A 12,972-nucleotide genomic window follows, 5' to 3' on the forward strand; every position below is an offset into this window, starting at 1 on the left:
ATATTTTTTATATCTTCAGTACAACATATTAATATTTCAATATTTTAACAAACTCTTGCTTTGAGTAACTTGAAGTTACAAATTGTTAAATTTTTTTTAAAAAAAGATCTACAAGAATTCAATTGCATCACACAAATTCTTAATGAAGACGAGGCTACCTGAATATATTTATGTTTTCCATTCATGTTATATTTTCCATAACTGCAGGTAAATGATCTCTCAATTTTGGATGCTATCATAGAATACACTAATAAATATTATGGATATGATAACTATATACAGATGTGTCAAAGAATATAGTGGATCAGATCAGCATAGCATACATTCTTCCTGCATTTAGAGTGAGAGTAGGGAAGAGGATAAATAATACACAGGAAAAATGGTAGCAATACTATGAGCTATTCAGTGGATTGAAGATAATCAGCCATGAAGATCAATAGTTTATTAAAATTCTAGTTCATGATTACTTACTATCAAAAACAGTTGTTCAGGAAGGAGACCAGATATCTTGATAGAAATTGTTTAAAAAATGATGGCATTAACTGTTATATTTACATCGATACCAGCTCATATTGGCATTAGAGGAAATTAAATGAAGAGATGCGCCAATCCAATACCCGAATCGGATATTGGCCCCTTTTTTAAATTTTATTTTATTTTATTAATATCATACACAGCAATACAGTTACCATGATCTAGTCCCTTCTATTCTGTTTTTGCAATGGCAATTGGCTGCACAGAGCACCCACAGCAGCGAGAGATGAGGGAACACAGAGCAACATGGAGCAAGTACGGGATCGAGCCATGTCTGCTATTTGGCAACATTTCAAACTTGATATGCCAACAAGTCTGATTGCAACATGCAATATCTGTAATGTGTAAGTTGTGAAGGGGGTGATAAGGTTGGTAGCATCACAAACTCAAATAAGCACCTCCAAAAGCACCAAGCTAAAGAACATGTAGAACTTTTTTTTAATGATGTTTATTTCAAGCCTGATAACCTCACTCACATGGAAAGGTATACGGTTTATTCATTCCACATTGGATCGGTATCGGCCGATACGCTTAACCCAGGTATTGGTGTTGGATAGGATAATAAAAACGGGATCAGTGCATCTCTAATTTAAGGTCAGAGAAAGCTGCAAAGAAGGACACATATTTGTTGAAATAGATATCCAGTTCGGTTAAGGAGAAGTAAAACACTCCATAAAGAAGAGGAGGGAAAGATGGCAAAAACAGTTGGAAGAAGAAAGAAAGGGCAAATATTTTTTTTATAGAGTTCAGTGGACAGAGGGAGAAATGAGGAGTGTTGAAAGGAACAGAAGGGAAGAAATAATAGTATGTCTTAGATTTTAAAAGCACCTTAATTATAGCACCTTATTAATTATTCATAATAGGGAAACATAATACAGGTAAATGGGATTATTGTGGAGAAGGTGAAACTGTAGAACATATTTTGTTGTACTGACAGAAATACAGAAATGAAAGAATACATACAGCTGATTAATAGCTGTCTTTCAAAAAATGAAAATAAGGTTAAATCTCGTTGTTCAATATCTGATAGGCTCAAGCTTTGATAAAGTATCTTAAACATACTCGTTTATTTGACAGTATGTGAGTAATTTTTTATTTTTTTGAGCGTCGTCTCAGTCCACACGCCATACCATCAAAACTATACGTATAATAAATGTCTATGCTCCATACCAGTTGATGGCAGTAATGCACACGCCGTTAGTCTTTTGCCTATCGTCATGTAAAGGAAAATTATCTCGCGAGACTTCGTTGAGGTTCTTTAGCGCGAAGAGGAACCTCCCCTTCTTCAGTTAGCAGCGTCTTGTCGGCTTGCACGGAATTACTAAAATGGCGTCTGCTCCCGGTGAGTAAAAAAAAAAAAAAAAACTTTGCTGCTGTATTAATGCTCTTATAACTGTAGTTCGCTCGTTAACTTCGTCAAGTTATCGTTATTGGAAGAGTAACTGTTTTGATGTAGCTAAACATTTTTAGTTTTTGATTGAATATTGTTGTACAATGAGCGTGCCCCACGCTGCGTGGAAGGCCTAGTGTTAGCTCGTCGAGTTGACCTTTTTATTTAATACAATGACGGTTAAACTAAACTAATATTTTTTTTTATTGATAGCGTTCTAAATCTTTTTGATAGTGCACCTAATGTGCGCTTGGCAGCTTTGAACCGTCGTGTAAGGTTTCCTTTGCTTGCTAGTTTTGCGGGTTTTTCAGTGAAGGCCCAACGACAGGCCTGTTTAATAGCGCGTGCGATTGCCGCGCGCGAAGAACGTTTTGTTGAAAAGACAAACCGTTATAACTGATTTCGCCCTTTTTCTGTTTGCAGATTACAGCTCCTACAACCAGAGTGGTGCTCAGCAAGGGTAAGGATTTTAAATCAACCCAATATTTACAGTACTGTTTAGGATTTGGGTTCAAAATGCCAATTAGGACCGAGGAATCCTATGCAAGACTGAAAATACATGTATGCAGATTTATTTATTTTTTCTTCAAGAAATTGAGTCATTTTAATATATACAGACAAGTTGTAGTAGATGCATACACTCAGTTTAAACGCAGTGGAACCTTACGATAAGCTATATTGTATCTTGAAATGTGCACGTTGAAACTTTTCTCCCCGTTAAAAGTAGATAATTATTTCTCTCTGCCCTCCCCAACGCATAAATCACAGACGGTACTCTAAATTTAATCATTTACAAGTGAATAGGCAGTAATCCTTTGCAATACAACACATTTTTTTTGTTTTAGAAATGCTATTGAGACAAATTGGTAAAAAATTATTAGTTTTCAAGGAACACAAATCTTTTTGAGGTTTGTGTGACAAACAGCCTTGGGGGGTCTCGGTTCTCTACACCAAGCTTGTCTTTAGTGGGGATGCAACCAGGCTATCAGAAAATCATTCATGTGCAAAAATTGAATCAATACTTTTGTTTTGTTTCCTTGCAGGTATGCATCCTATGCTGCCCAGCCATCACAGAATTATGCCCAGTCGGCACAGGTGAGTTTAAGCAAAACTTGTCTGTTGGAGTTTATCATTTGGGATACTTGATGTATTCTATCAACATACTAGATTTTTTTGTTGTTGTTGTTGCATATAGTAGACCTAGAATGTTTCTTTTTTGATGTGTGTGTGTATTTTTTTTAAGCAGGGTTATGGCCAACAGAATTATGGATCATACACTCAACCTGCTGCGGCTGCTGCTGACAGCAGTTACACCCAGACAACCCCTGCAGCTGGAGGATATCCTCAGCAGCAAACACAATATGGATCAACATATGCCCAGCAACCAGCAAGTCAGTATTTTACCCTCTAAGTATTATAGCATAATGTCTTATATTGGTCTGTAGGGCTTTTGCTTGAAATCAGTTTAAAGGGTATAAGGGAATGATGCCTAAAAACTGTTTAACCAGTAGACTTCATACAGATGACGATCCTGGAAAACGACAAACATTACACAGCTTACCATGTCTGCACAGTAAATATACCACTTCATGACCAGCGTTCTGATGGGTCTTTTTCTTTCTACAGCTGGGTATCCTCCTGCCCAGTCTACTGCTCATGGCTATTCACAGTCAGCCCAGGGTTATGGAACCACTGGTTATGATAGCACTCCTGCTACTGCTGCTGCTCCAGCTGCCTCCCAGTCTTATGGCTCTCAGCCAGGGTACACTGCCCAATCTGCTTACCCTGGGTATGGTCAACAGGCTGCACCTACAACACCTCAGAGGTATGTTTTGTGTGCTGCCAATAGTAATGTAAATTAACAACTTTTGAGATTTTTCTTTTTAAAGTTTTCTTAACCTTTTCTGGGTGCAGTGCTAATAGCCAGCCGGCTAGCTACGGCCAAAGCTCCTACTCCCAGCCAGCATCTTATGGACAGCAACAGCCTGGATACCAGGGTCAGCAGGCTGGCTACAACCAGCAGCAAGGTTACCAACAGTCGACAACACAGCAGCAGCAAGCTCCTCCTGCTTACCCTCCTCAGGGTGCTGGTTCCTATGGCCAAGCAGCTGCCAGTCAATACAACCAGCAAGGTGGACCACCAAGTTACAACCAGTCTGGCCCCTACAGTAAGTTTATCTTTGTGTCTGTGGATTGTCACTTTGATGTGTCTGCAATAGTTTTGGGCTGTAATGTTCTTGTATTGTTCTTCAATAGATAACTACAGACAGGATGGCCAAGGTGGAGGTTCTGGCTATCCAGGCTCTGAGTCTGGAAGGTACCCTGGGGGTGGAGACAACAGGGGCCCAGGAAGGGATGGCTTTGACCGAGGTGGAATGATGCATCGTGGGCGAGGCATGGGCCGTGGAATGGGGTAAGTGTGTTTCCTTAATATGTAATCTCATTTTCATTTTGATTATAGGTGCTGTTGCCATTTTGGGCAGGGCTGAGACATTCTGGGTTATTCTCGAAGGATCTCCAACTTTATTCTTCGAGCATCTGCCTTGCATCTTTTAGGTCCATTCATAATCCAGTCCACCCTGAGTTGCTGATTAGTTGATTCAGCAGGTTGATTCGGGTGTGCTACATAAGGGATTCATCTGAAAGTTGCAGGATGGTTGCTTGGAGGCCTGGAATTGGAGACCTCCGTTCTAAAGTAATACCCAAATGTTTTTTTAATTTGCTTCCTGAAATTGTCGTAATTTATTAGCGGTCAGTGCTAATATATTATGATTATCAAAGGAAGAATTTCTTGGCTGGTGTAAACAATGGAAATGGCACCATTGCAGCTGTATTCCAGTTTCTCTCAGCTCTGACCATTTTGGCTAAAGGTAAGTTGGGTGTCCCTTTTTCATATACAATAACCTGAAAGAACAACCTGTGCTAAAACTTTAGGTTAATTAGCTGACTTCCAAAAACTTAGCGCTTATGAGCCAAAACCATGTTAAGTATAGTTGGGGAAGTTGGAGAGTTTGAGATTTTTAGAGGAAGTGTCTTTTTTTCCTTCCGAGATGTCAGGATTTTATTAGAAAAGGTTTCCAGACGTTGCAAAATTGGGATGATGCAAGTAGAAATTAAGTTTTCGTTCTTTTAAACTGAACACCATGTGCTTAAGGTGTACGTCAAACAGGCTTTTTTAAGTAATATATCCCGTTTTTGTGCTGTGTTTTCGGTACTTTCTCAAATGCACGTTGGTGCTGCCTCATGACCGTTTGGTACAGTGTAATGCCTTTGAGACCTCTTTCACCGGCTCATTGGTATTTTAGGGTATAACTTTCTGATGTTATCCAGAGTGTTATCACAAAGATTAGTTTAAACCAAAATCAGATATCTTTTATTTATAAAACATGTTCAGGTACAAGTTGAAGTTCTTTGCCATTGTAGAAAGTGTACAACAAAAAACAATGTCATAAATTACTATTAAAACAGATGGCAGATAAAAATCCACCACAGAGGTAAAAAGAAAACAACAAAAGGATAATACCAACTCTAACTGTGCCTAAATACACTGGGAAACAATGTTTTTAAAACATGAGGTGAAGATGACTTATTTAAAGACAACTTGGTCCAAAGTTTGGTTTAAAAGGCTTCCTTTTAGCTTTGTCCTAGCTGTATTACCAAAGTCAACTGATCTAATGGCCAACAAACAAATGGTGATGAACCAAAGTGGGCAAGGTGGGTGTGTAATGTGCATTTACAACTAGATACAGTTTTTATTGGAGCTCAGAAAACACTGAGCCATCCTGGTAGGAGCTGCCTGGAGCTTGATGAAAAATATTCATGCCTCTGGCAGATTTATTTTACGTAATCGTTGAATTAATCACCATGGGTTTTTTTTTTTTCTGGGAGTGATATTAATGTTTTGAAGTGGCCTGACTAAAGTCCTGTAACCTGTGTAGAGGATAAGGGTGACGGCCAGGAGGCCTTCAATCCTCAAAGACTTGGAGGTCACCACCAAATATAAATCTGCAATCATATAAGGGTTTTACTTCAAGGCCAAAAAAGATTTTAGAAGGGTGTGATTGTTGATATTCCACTCATGTTCTTCAGAGTTTAACAAAAATACCATTCTGGTACCCTATAAAAACTTCTTGGTTGAGTGAAAATAACTCTAATAACAAATATCCTTTGTGTGAACAATATTTAGATCTATAGGAAATCTGCGTAGCAGTGGAAAGAGATGCTGCGGTTTCACAGTAAACCCCAAAGGGGGCGGGTACAGAAAGCGTCCCTGAGAAATTTCCCATGGGTAGCTAATATTTAGGACATTTTTAAGATTAATGGATATAAATGTAAGCATTTTTCTTTTAACTACTTGTTTTGAGGAAATTAAATAAAAGGGTAAGACCTACAAATTTTATTCCAAAGAATAATGTAGTAAAAACTGCAGTCCCAAACAAGTCAATGTTGTTAGTAAAGGGTTCTCACCAGCTGATTTCAGCGTGTCTGGTTGTGACGCTGTCAACATTATGCTGTAATTGGGCCGTCAGGCCAACGGTCAACAGCTCTCTGATTGCCATCTGGGCTCCCTTTTGACTGGTTTTCCCCATTGACTCATTCACGTTTTCCCAAGTTGTCGCACTCCTGGTAGCATCACGCAGGCGGCCTGTCTCCTCCGTGCAGCAAAAGGAAACATGAGGCCCTCTTCATTGACCGACTGAAATACAAAAGGCTTGTTTGGAGAATCACTGAACGTCTGTCTGGGCAGACGGATAACAAACTCAAAAAGCTGATTGGTGCTACATGCTAAGCTAACAGTACCACATGGGTGTTTGAGAGCTGCATAAAAAGGTCAGTAAAGCTCCTGTATCTGCGAAAGTGAAGATGTAAACCTACAGGACAACATAAGCTAATGTTGGCTGCTATTAGCTTGGAGAGGGGGTCTTAGGTGGTTGAATGAACGAATATTGAAACAACAAACCAGTGCCCGTCCCATATTTAATGTTACGCTTTAAAAAAATAAAACATCCCAGTGAGAACCCTGTAGTAGCTTGTTTTCTCCATTTTAGCTGTAAAGCTAATTGATTCCTAAATTCCAACCATTTATTGTAGCAATACTGTTTGGTACTAAATGGGGTTTGAAGTCTCTTTTAAATGGGTTTCAATGTGATCATGGTGCTCCAATGTGATCATGGTGCTCCTGTCTCTGCACTCAAATACTAAACCTTGCACTGGCTTATTGAAAACTGTCATGTTCAGACTGGTAAAGTGGATATTTGACTTTTTTTTTTTTGTTTTAAGTCCACTAAAAGTTGGTATAGTTTCCTCCAATACAGACTCAGAGCCTAATCTTTAAATTTTTACCAATAGAGCTACACAAAATCTCAGTTTTCTTCCCAGTATCAATGCGTGCTTTTATCATGGTCACAGAGGAGTGCATTATCTGGTATTATTTTGCACGTCGAGAACATTTTTGACCCGGTGGAAAGACTTCCATCAGTTTCGTTTCCCACGCCATGTAAATCTTAAAGCTGCAAAGATGCTAAATCTTATGTAGAAAGGTGGGGCCATTATGAAGAACAACAGTATGGGTCACTCAAAAATCCCTGCAATAGGATCACGGTCGCAGATTTCTAGTGCTTCTACAATGTTCTCCCTCCTAAACACAAAGTAAACACAGCTGGGTAGGTTTAAGCTCTGCAGTCCTCACTGACGGCAGCAGGAGAGGGTTATGAGGCGTAGCAGGAGGATTATGGTCATCACAGGTATTTTTTGTTTGGACTGTTCGGTGAAAAAAATAGGCATCTTCTAAATTACTGGTTGTTTTGGTTCGTCGGGATTTGTTCTCTGTTCCTGGAATTTCAGAAAGCAAACTGGTTGGTCGGTCGCTGTTAGGTGTTTAGGTGTTGACTGTCGGATCTGCTGAAACTATTCAGGACGAATTCTCTACAAATCTTTTTAAAGCAACAATATACACAAACTCATAGGTACATTTTAAATTATAAAACACACATGGCTTTTACAAGTGAACACCCATTAAATAGTGTTATAGGGCAATGTTTAGTTAATTTTGGGCTTATTCACAATTTAGCTTTGCACAGGTGTTTGTGTTCTGGGGTGGGGGTGGGGGGGGGCTACTGTATTTTTTGACATGTTTGGAATACAAATGTTGTTTCTTTTGAGCGCCTTTTTAACATGCTTTGTCACATTTATACCGTACAGGTAACAGTGAGAGCCATTTAAAACCATCTTTTCTCTATAAAGTATCTGTACTCTGTACAGACTCTCCAGCTTAAGCAGCAGGAAGGAGCTTAAACAAAGATTCGAAGAACTGAGGATGGTCTTGTTTTTTTTGTTTTTCGGAGCATGCTGGGTATACTTCAAGCTAAAGTCACGTGTTTTATTTAAATTTAACATATCCCTGGTAAATACTGTATTTGTTTTGGTGTTCTAAAAAAAACATGTAATTGTCCTTATTTTGGTGAATGTAATGATGGATTTGCTTTTGTGAAATTTCAGATGCATTGTTTCAATCTTTTTATTTTAATTTATTTATTTAGGGTTTTTTGTTTTAACTGTATAAGTAATTCGTAGCTGAAAAATGTAGAGGTGATGGTACCCGGTGTGTGCCATTGATGCATCTGAAATACTTCTACCTGTGTACGTTTGTTTTAGGTATGATCATATTTTAAAGGCCATCAAAAAAAACAATGTTTTTTTTTTTTTTTTTGTTTAAACGAATGTATTCACTCTTTCAATGTCATTGGATGTTATGCTAAGCTAAGGAGTGACACATAGTTAATATTTTCTCAATGAATTGTGCTTTTCATAGTTTTCTGGGGAGTTAAGTGAACTTGCTGTCCAGTTAGTTAGAATGTTTTGATTACTCCCCCAATCAAGCCACTTTGCTCGATCCGTGGAAGTGGCTGTAAAAGGGAACGCCTTCATATCTCCATTTATTCCCCCATAGCAGCGCTGGAGACAGAGGTGGCTTCAGTAAGCCTGGTGGTAAGTTACTGAGTATTACACTGGTTAGTCCTTTCAAAACCGTAACACTTTTTGGGTAAATAATGCTTTTCAACAATGATATCAATTGTGGTTTGCAAAGTTTATTTACAAAAACACATCAAATATATTGGATTTTTTTCTTTTTCTTATGCCTGAGACCATTTCCTCTGGGGTATTTTCCTATAATTCAATCACTGGTTATGGTTTGACAATCTTTTAGATTGGTTCATAAGAAAAGTGTTTGCTGCTGCTCTGACAAATCTGAGCCGAATTGTTTTTATTTTTATTTTTTGGAAGATTTCGCTCTGGTCTTAAAGGCTTTTCCAAAGAGTTATTTGCCAAAGGGTCTGAGGTGTTCAATTTTTCTATTCAATTTATCATTTGTGGACATTTTGTACCACAAGGTACCATATTTTTCAACTTCCCGATATCAGTCAAGTTTAAAAGCGTCTGGTTTATTGTTTGTAGTTAACAGGTTGTAGTCTACTGGATTTGTGTTGCACACACTGACTTTTCTCCATATGTTTCTTTACTTTTTGACTGGATGGACTACAGGACCCATGGGCGGCGATGATCGTGAAATGGGTAAGCTGAATCCTTAACCTGATACTCTAGTCTTTGAGGGAAACTGTCCTGCAGCCCATAGATGGATACTTGCTCCAACACAACTGACTCAAATGGCTGACTTATCGCTTCAGTGTGTCGTGCAAGGTTGCAGGAAACTGCTGCAGGACAGTGGCCCTCACTTATAAGTACCCCCTCTCACAGCTCCATTCTCCTATTTGTTGTGCCAAAGAAAGGCAACCTGCTGCTGCTTGTGTGCATCAATACAATTAAGCCAGATTAACAAGTAAAAATTGCCGACAGTGGGCACATATGAAGGCATGTCTGGTCTTATTCAGTAACATGTGAGAAAGAGGCTGTTGCACGGCTTACCAGCTATGAAGCGTCACTAGTAACGATTGTAATCCATGTTTTCCTTGTAGGACGGCCAGAAGAGCAGGATGACTCTGAGAACAGCACCATTTACATCACTGGGTTGACTGAGAAGGCCAACATAGAGGAAATGGCTGAATTTTTCAAGCACGTTGGGCCAATAAGGGTAAGAATAGTGTTTGAACTCTTTTTAGATCGGCTCTGCTCTGGGAATTCAACCAAGGACCCCCAATACAGTAACCCGGCCAATCAAATTGATCATGTGTAGCCCTCTACGTTCTGCACATCAACAATCTGTGAAAAGAGCAGAACTCTGAATGCTGATTGGGTGGAGCGATGGCCCGCGTACCAAAGGTTGTGTTTTAGCCAATCGCGATGTCAAATTAAAACTTGAGCAGCAAGACCACAAGACAATCAGCTAGTCAAGGCACTTCTCGTGCGTCCTCCTGCGCCTCCATGTTTATGTTGGTTCAGCTGTGGGCTCAGCAGCTCTTGCTGCACCAGTATGTCCCGCCTTAAACCTCAATACTGCAACGTGATTGGCCCAAACCGTTTTGGTTCGGACACAAGCGGTTTAGGCCGGAGTGCCACAAGATGGATTCTCGTGTGTTTGTGACCGCGAAAGCCCAAGTCTCACAACTTGGACCTTTTTGTAAGACTTGAGTTTTCTCTTGTGGGATACCTCCTACATCCACACTCTGATTAGTGCTGAAAAATAAAACTACTTCTGAATGTGAAGATGTTTTGCTTCCCATCCAGTAAGCTTTCTCTGATCATGACCTGGATGACAAAGCATCTTCACCAACATATGTGATTAGTTTTGTCTCTCCATCCACAGTCGGTTACCGATCCAAATAGATTCAGGTCTATAAATGAGAAGCTGTGCCGGTTTTTGCATGACTATTTGCAGCACATTTTATTAAACATCGTCTATATCAGTGAATGATAGAAAGGCACACAGAACAAGGTAAGTTTGTTGCTGCTGTGCTGACTACAGCGTGTGTTCCTCAGTCCAGTCGTGCCGCTTACAGCTCAGTGGTTATGGGTTTATGATGAACTCCCACGCTGGGTCTAGTTGACCTGCAGTTTCCGCGTTGCCACCTTTCAGTTTATCGTGAGCCTTAAATGTGTAGATACTGTAATGAAAAGAGGATCTAAAAGGGAACTTAAGTCCAGTTTTTAGTTTGGGGCTACACCAGATCCATCCTAGAAAATCCCCTTATCTCACAGGAAGACTTTGTAGCGTTTCAGTGGGCAACTAAAGACAAGTTAAGATGGTTTATAATTCACCACAACTGTTGTCAAAGCAAACTTCTGCTTTCTGTGTGAAGATGAATCGCAGACTGGGTCAGCCTGCTATCAACATCTACACAGACAAGGACTCTGGAAAGCCCAAAGGAGACGCCACCCTGTCTTATGAGGAGCCCATCTGTGCTAAAGCAGCCGTGGAGCATTTTGATGGTACGTTTTACAAAGAGCTACTTTTTATTTCCAATGTATCACTTTGTCATTTAACCTATGGAGTGTACTTACTGTCCGGGGTGACTGAAAACTGCTCGTATCTTCATTACAGGAAAAGAGTTTCAAGGTCGAAGACTGAAGGTGTCCATGGCACGCCGAAAGCCCATGATGGGTGGAATGAGGGGAGGCATGCCCATGCGTGACGGCATGATGCGGGGAGGTAAGTGTAATTAAGTCTGCTAGTTTCTATGTAATGAAGTGAGCTCAATGGGGCGGGGCTTGTTTGACGTCAGCGTGGCGTGTTGGGTCTGATGGTGTGATTTTTCACGTCACTGTTAGGTATGATGGGACGAGGAGGAGACCGTGGTGGCTTTGGACCACGAGGTGGCCCCCGTGGAATGGGCAGAGGTGGACCCACAGGAGGCAACATGCAGCAAAGAGCTGGGGACTGGGAGTGTCCTAATCCGTATGTACAGCTACCTCCTGCATCACTTCATGCCTTTTTATTGGCTTGTTCTCTAATTGTACGTTGGTATGTCTTCACAGGGGCTGTGGTAACCAAAACTTTGCCTGGAGGATGGAGTGTAACCAGTGCAAAGCTCCCAAACCTGAGGCCCTAGGTGGCGGTCCTCCCTTCCCCCCTGGTGGTGACAGAGGCAGAGGTGGACCAGGAATGCGTGGGGGCAGAGGTATGGACCGCGGTGGACCAGCAGGAGTCGGAGGCCCAGGCGGACCCGGAGGTTTCCGTGGTGGTTGGGGAGGTGATCGCGGTGGATTCAGGGGGCGTGGAGGAATGGACAGGGGAGGTTTCCGTGGAGCCGGGCGTGGAGGACCGCCCATGGACCGGATGGGTGGCCGAGGCGGAAGAGGAATGGGACCACCTGGCAAGATGGACATGAGGTAGGATTTTCCATTCAGGTGTGAGACAGTTAAAGAAAATTACAGTTTTAAAGACAGTTCTGGTCTTTTGTTAAAAAAAAACAGCTGATAAAACGGTTTATTCTGTTTTCTCCTCTAGGGACCATCGCCAGGAGCGCAGAGACCGACCCTACTGAAGGAAAACTTCTTGATTGTTCCTCTTCTGGAATTTGATTTTTAAAAAGAAGTTTTAATTTATGATTCCATATTTTGATGGTTAGAGAACTGCTTTCATACAACCTGTGCAGTTTGTCCACTCTGGTTCTTTTTTTAATTTTCTTTTTTTAGTTGGTGTTTACACTGCATCGTGTATTGTGCATGTTTTCGTTTGTTTTTAAATATGAACATTAGGTTTGACATTGTATCGTGAATGCGATCTTTTTCATTGGTTGATGTAACTGCCCCCCCTCCCTTCCCAGATCTTAGTTGTATGATGACAAACTTGGGGAAAATAAACTTTTGCGAATTTCACCTTCTGATTGTGGACATACTATATTTAAACTGAACGAAGGCTGGAACAAACATTAAATGACTCACTACTTTATTTTAGTCTGAGAATATGGATGCAAAAGCCCAGATCAAATTAAAAACACTAAAGAACGCGTTTATTCGGAGAAAGTGTCCTTGGCATCTGCCAGATAAAATCTGAGTATCAAGTCTAGAAGCATTATTTCCACATGGAGAGGTTTGTGGAGCAGCTTTTGTGGTTTACGTAAAGTTGGGCAGTGCCTGCTACTCCTATTCTG

General features: G+C 40.5%; 1 protein-coding gene across 5 annotated transcripts; it reads left to right on the forward strand.

Moving 5' to 3' along the window:
* The first annotated feature begins 1,771 nt into the window (after positions 1–1,771).
* Positions 1,772–12,697, forward strand: ewsr1b (EWS RNA-binding protein 1b). Of its 5 annotated transcripts, none has more exons than XM_036143689.1 (15): positions 1,772–1,876; positions 2,348–2,384; positions 2,968–3,019; positions 3,168–3,315; positions 3,551–3,749; positions 3,839–4,092; positions 4,181–4,337; positions 8,874–8,911; positions 9,467–9,496; positions 9,898–10,013; positions 11,179–11,308; positions 11,421–11,528; positions 11,648–11,774; positions 11,855–12,208; positions 12,327–12,697. In XM_036143689.1, the coding sequence occupies exons 1-15, from the start codon at positions 1,861–1,863 to the stop codon at positions 12,361–12,363; spliced, it is 1,803 nt and encodes a 600-aa protein (XP_035999582.1). In that variant the 5' UTR covers positions 1,772–1,860; the 3' UTR covers positions 12,364–12,697. The 5 variants fall into 5 exon arrangements, with proteins under 5 accessions (XP_035999582.1, XP_035999583.1, XP_035999584.1 ...); XM_036143690.1 differs by having other exon boundaries at positions 8,877–8,911; XM_036143691.1 differs by having other exon boundaries at positions 3,171–3,315.
* The last annotated feature ends 275 nt before the right edge of the window (positions 12,698–12,972 follow it).

Source organism: Fundulus heteroclitus, chromosome 12 (genome assembly GCF_011125445.2).
Source record: "Fundulus heteroclitus isolate FHET01 chromosome 12, MU-UCD_Fhet_4.1, whole genome shotgun sequence".
Taxonomy (NCBI): Eukaryota; Metazoa; Chordata; class Actinopteri; order Cyprinodontiformes; family Fundulidae; genus Fundulus; species Fundulus heteroclitus.

What these genes read in the sequence shown, in the direction of transcription:
- ewsr1b (XM_036143689.1), top strand. An exon ending in GCACCTACAACACCTCAGAG is followed by an intron (nt 3,750 to 3,838) that starts GTATGTTTTGTG and finishes TTCTGGGTGCAG; the next exon opens with TGCTAATAGCCAGCCGGCTA. An exon ending in AGCACGTTGGGCCAATAAGG is followed by an intron (nt 10,014 to 11,178) that starts GTAAGAATAGTG and finishes TTCTGTGTGAAG; the next exon opens with ATGAATCGCAGACTGGGTCA.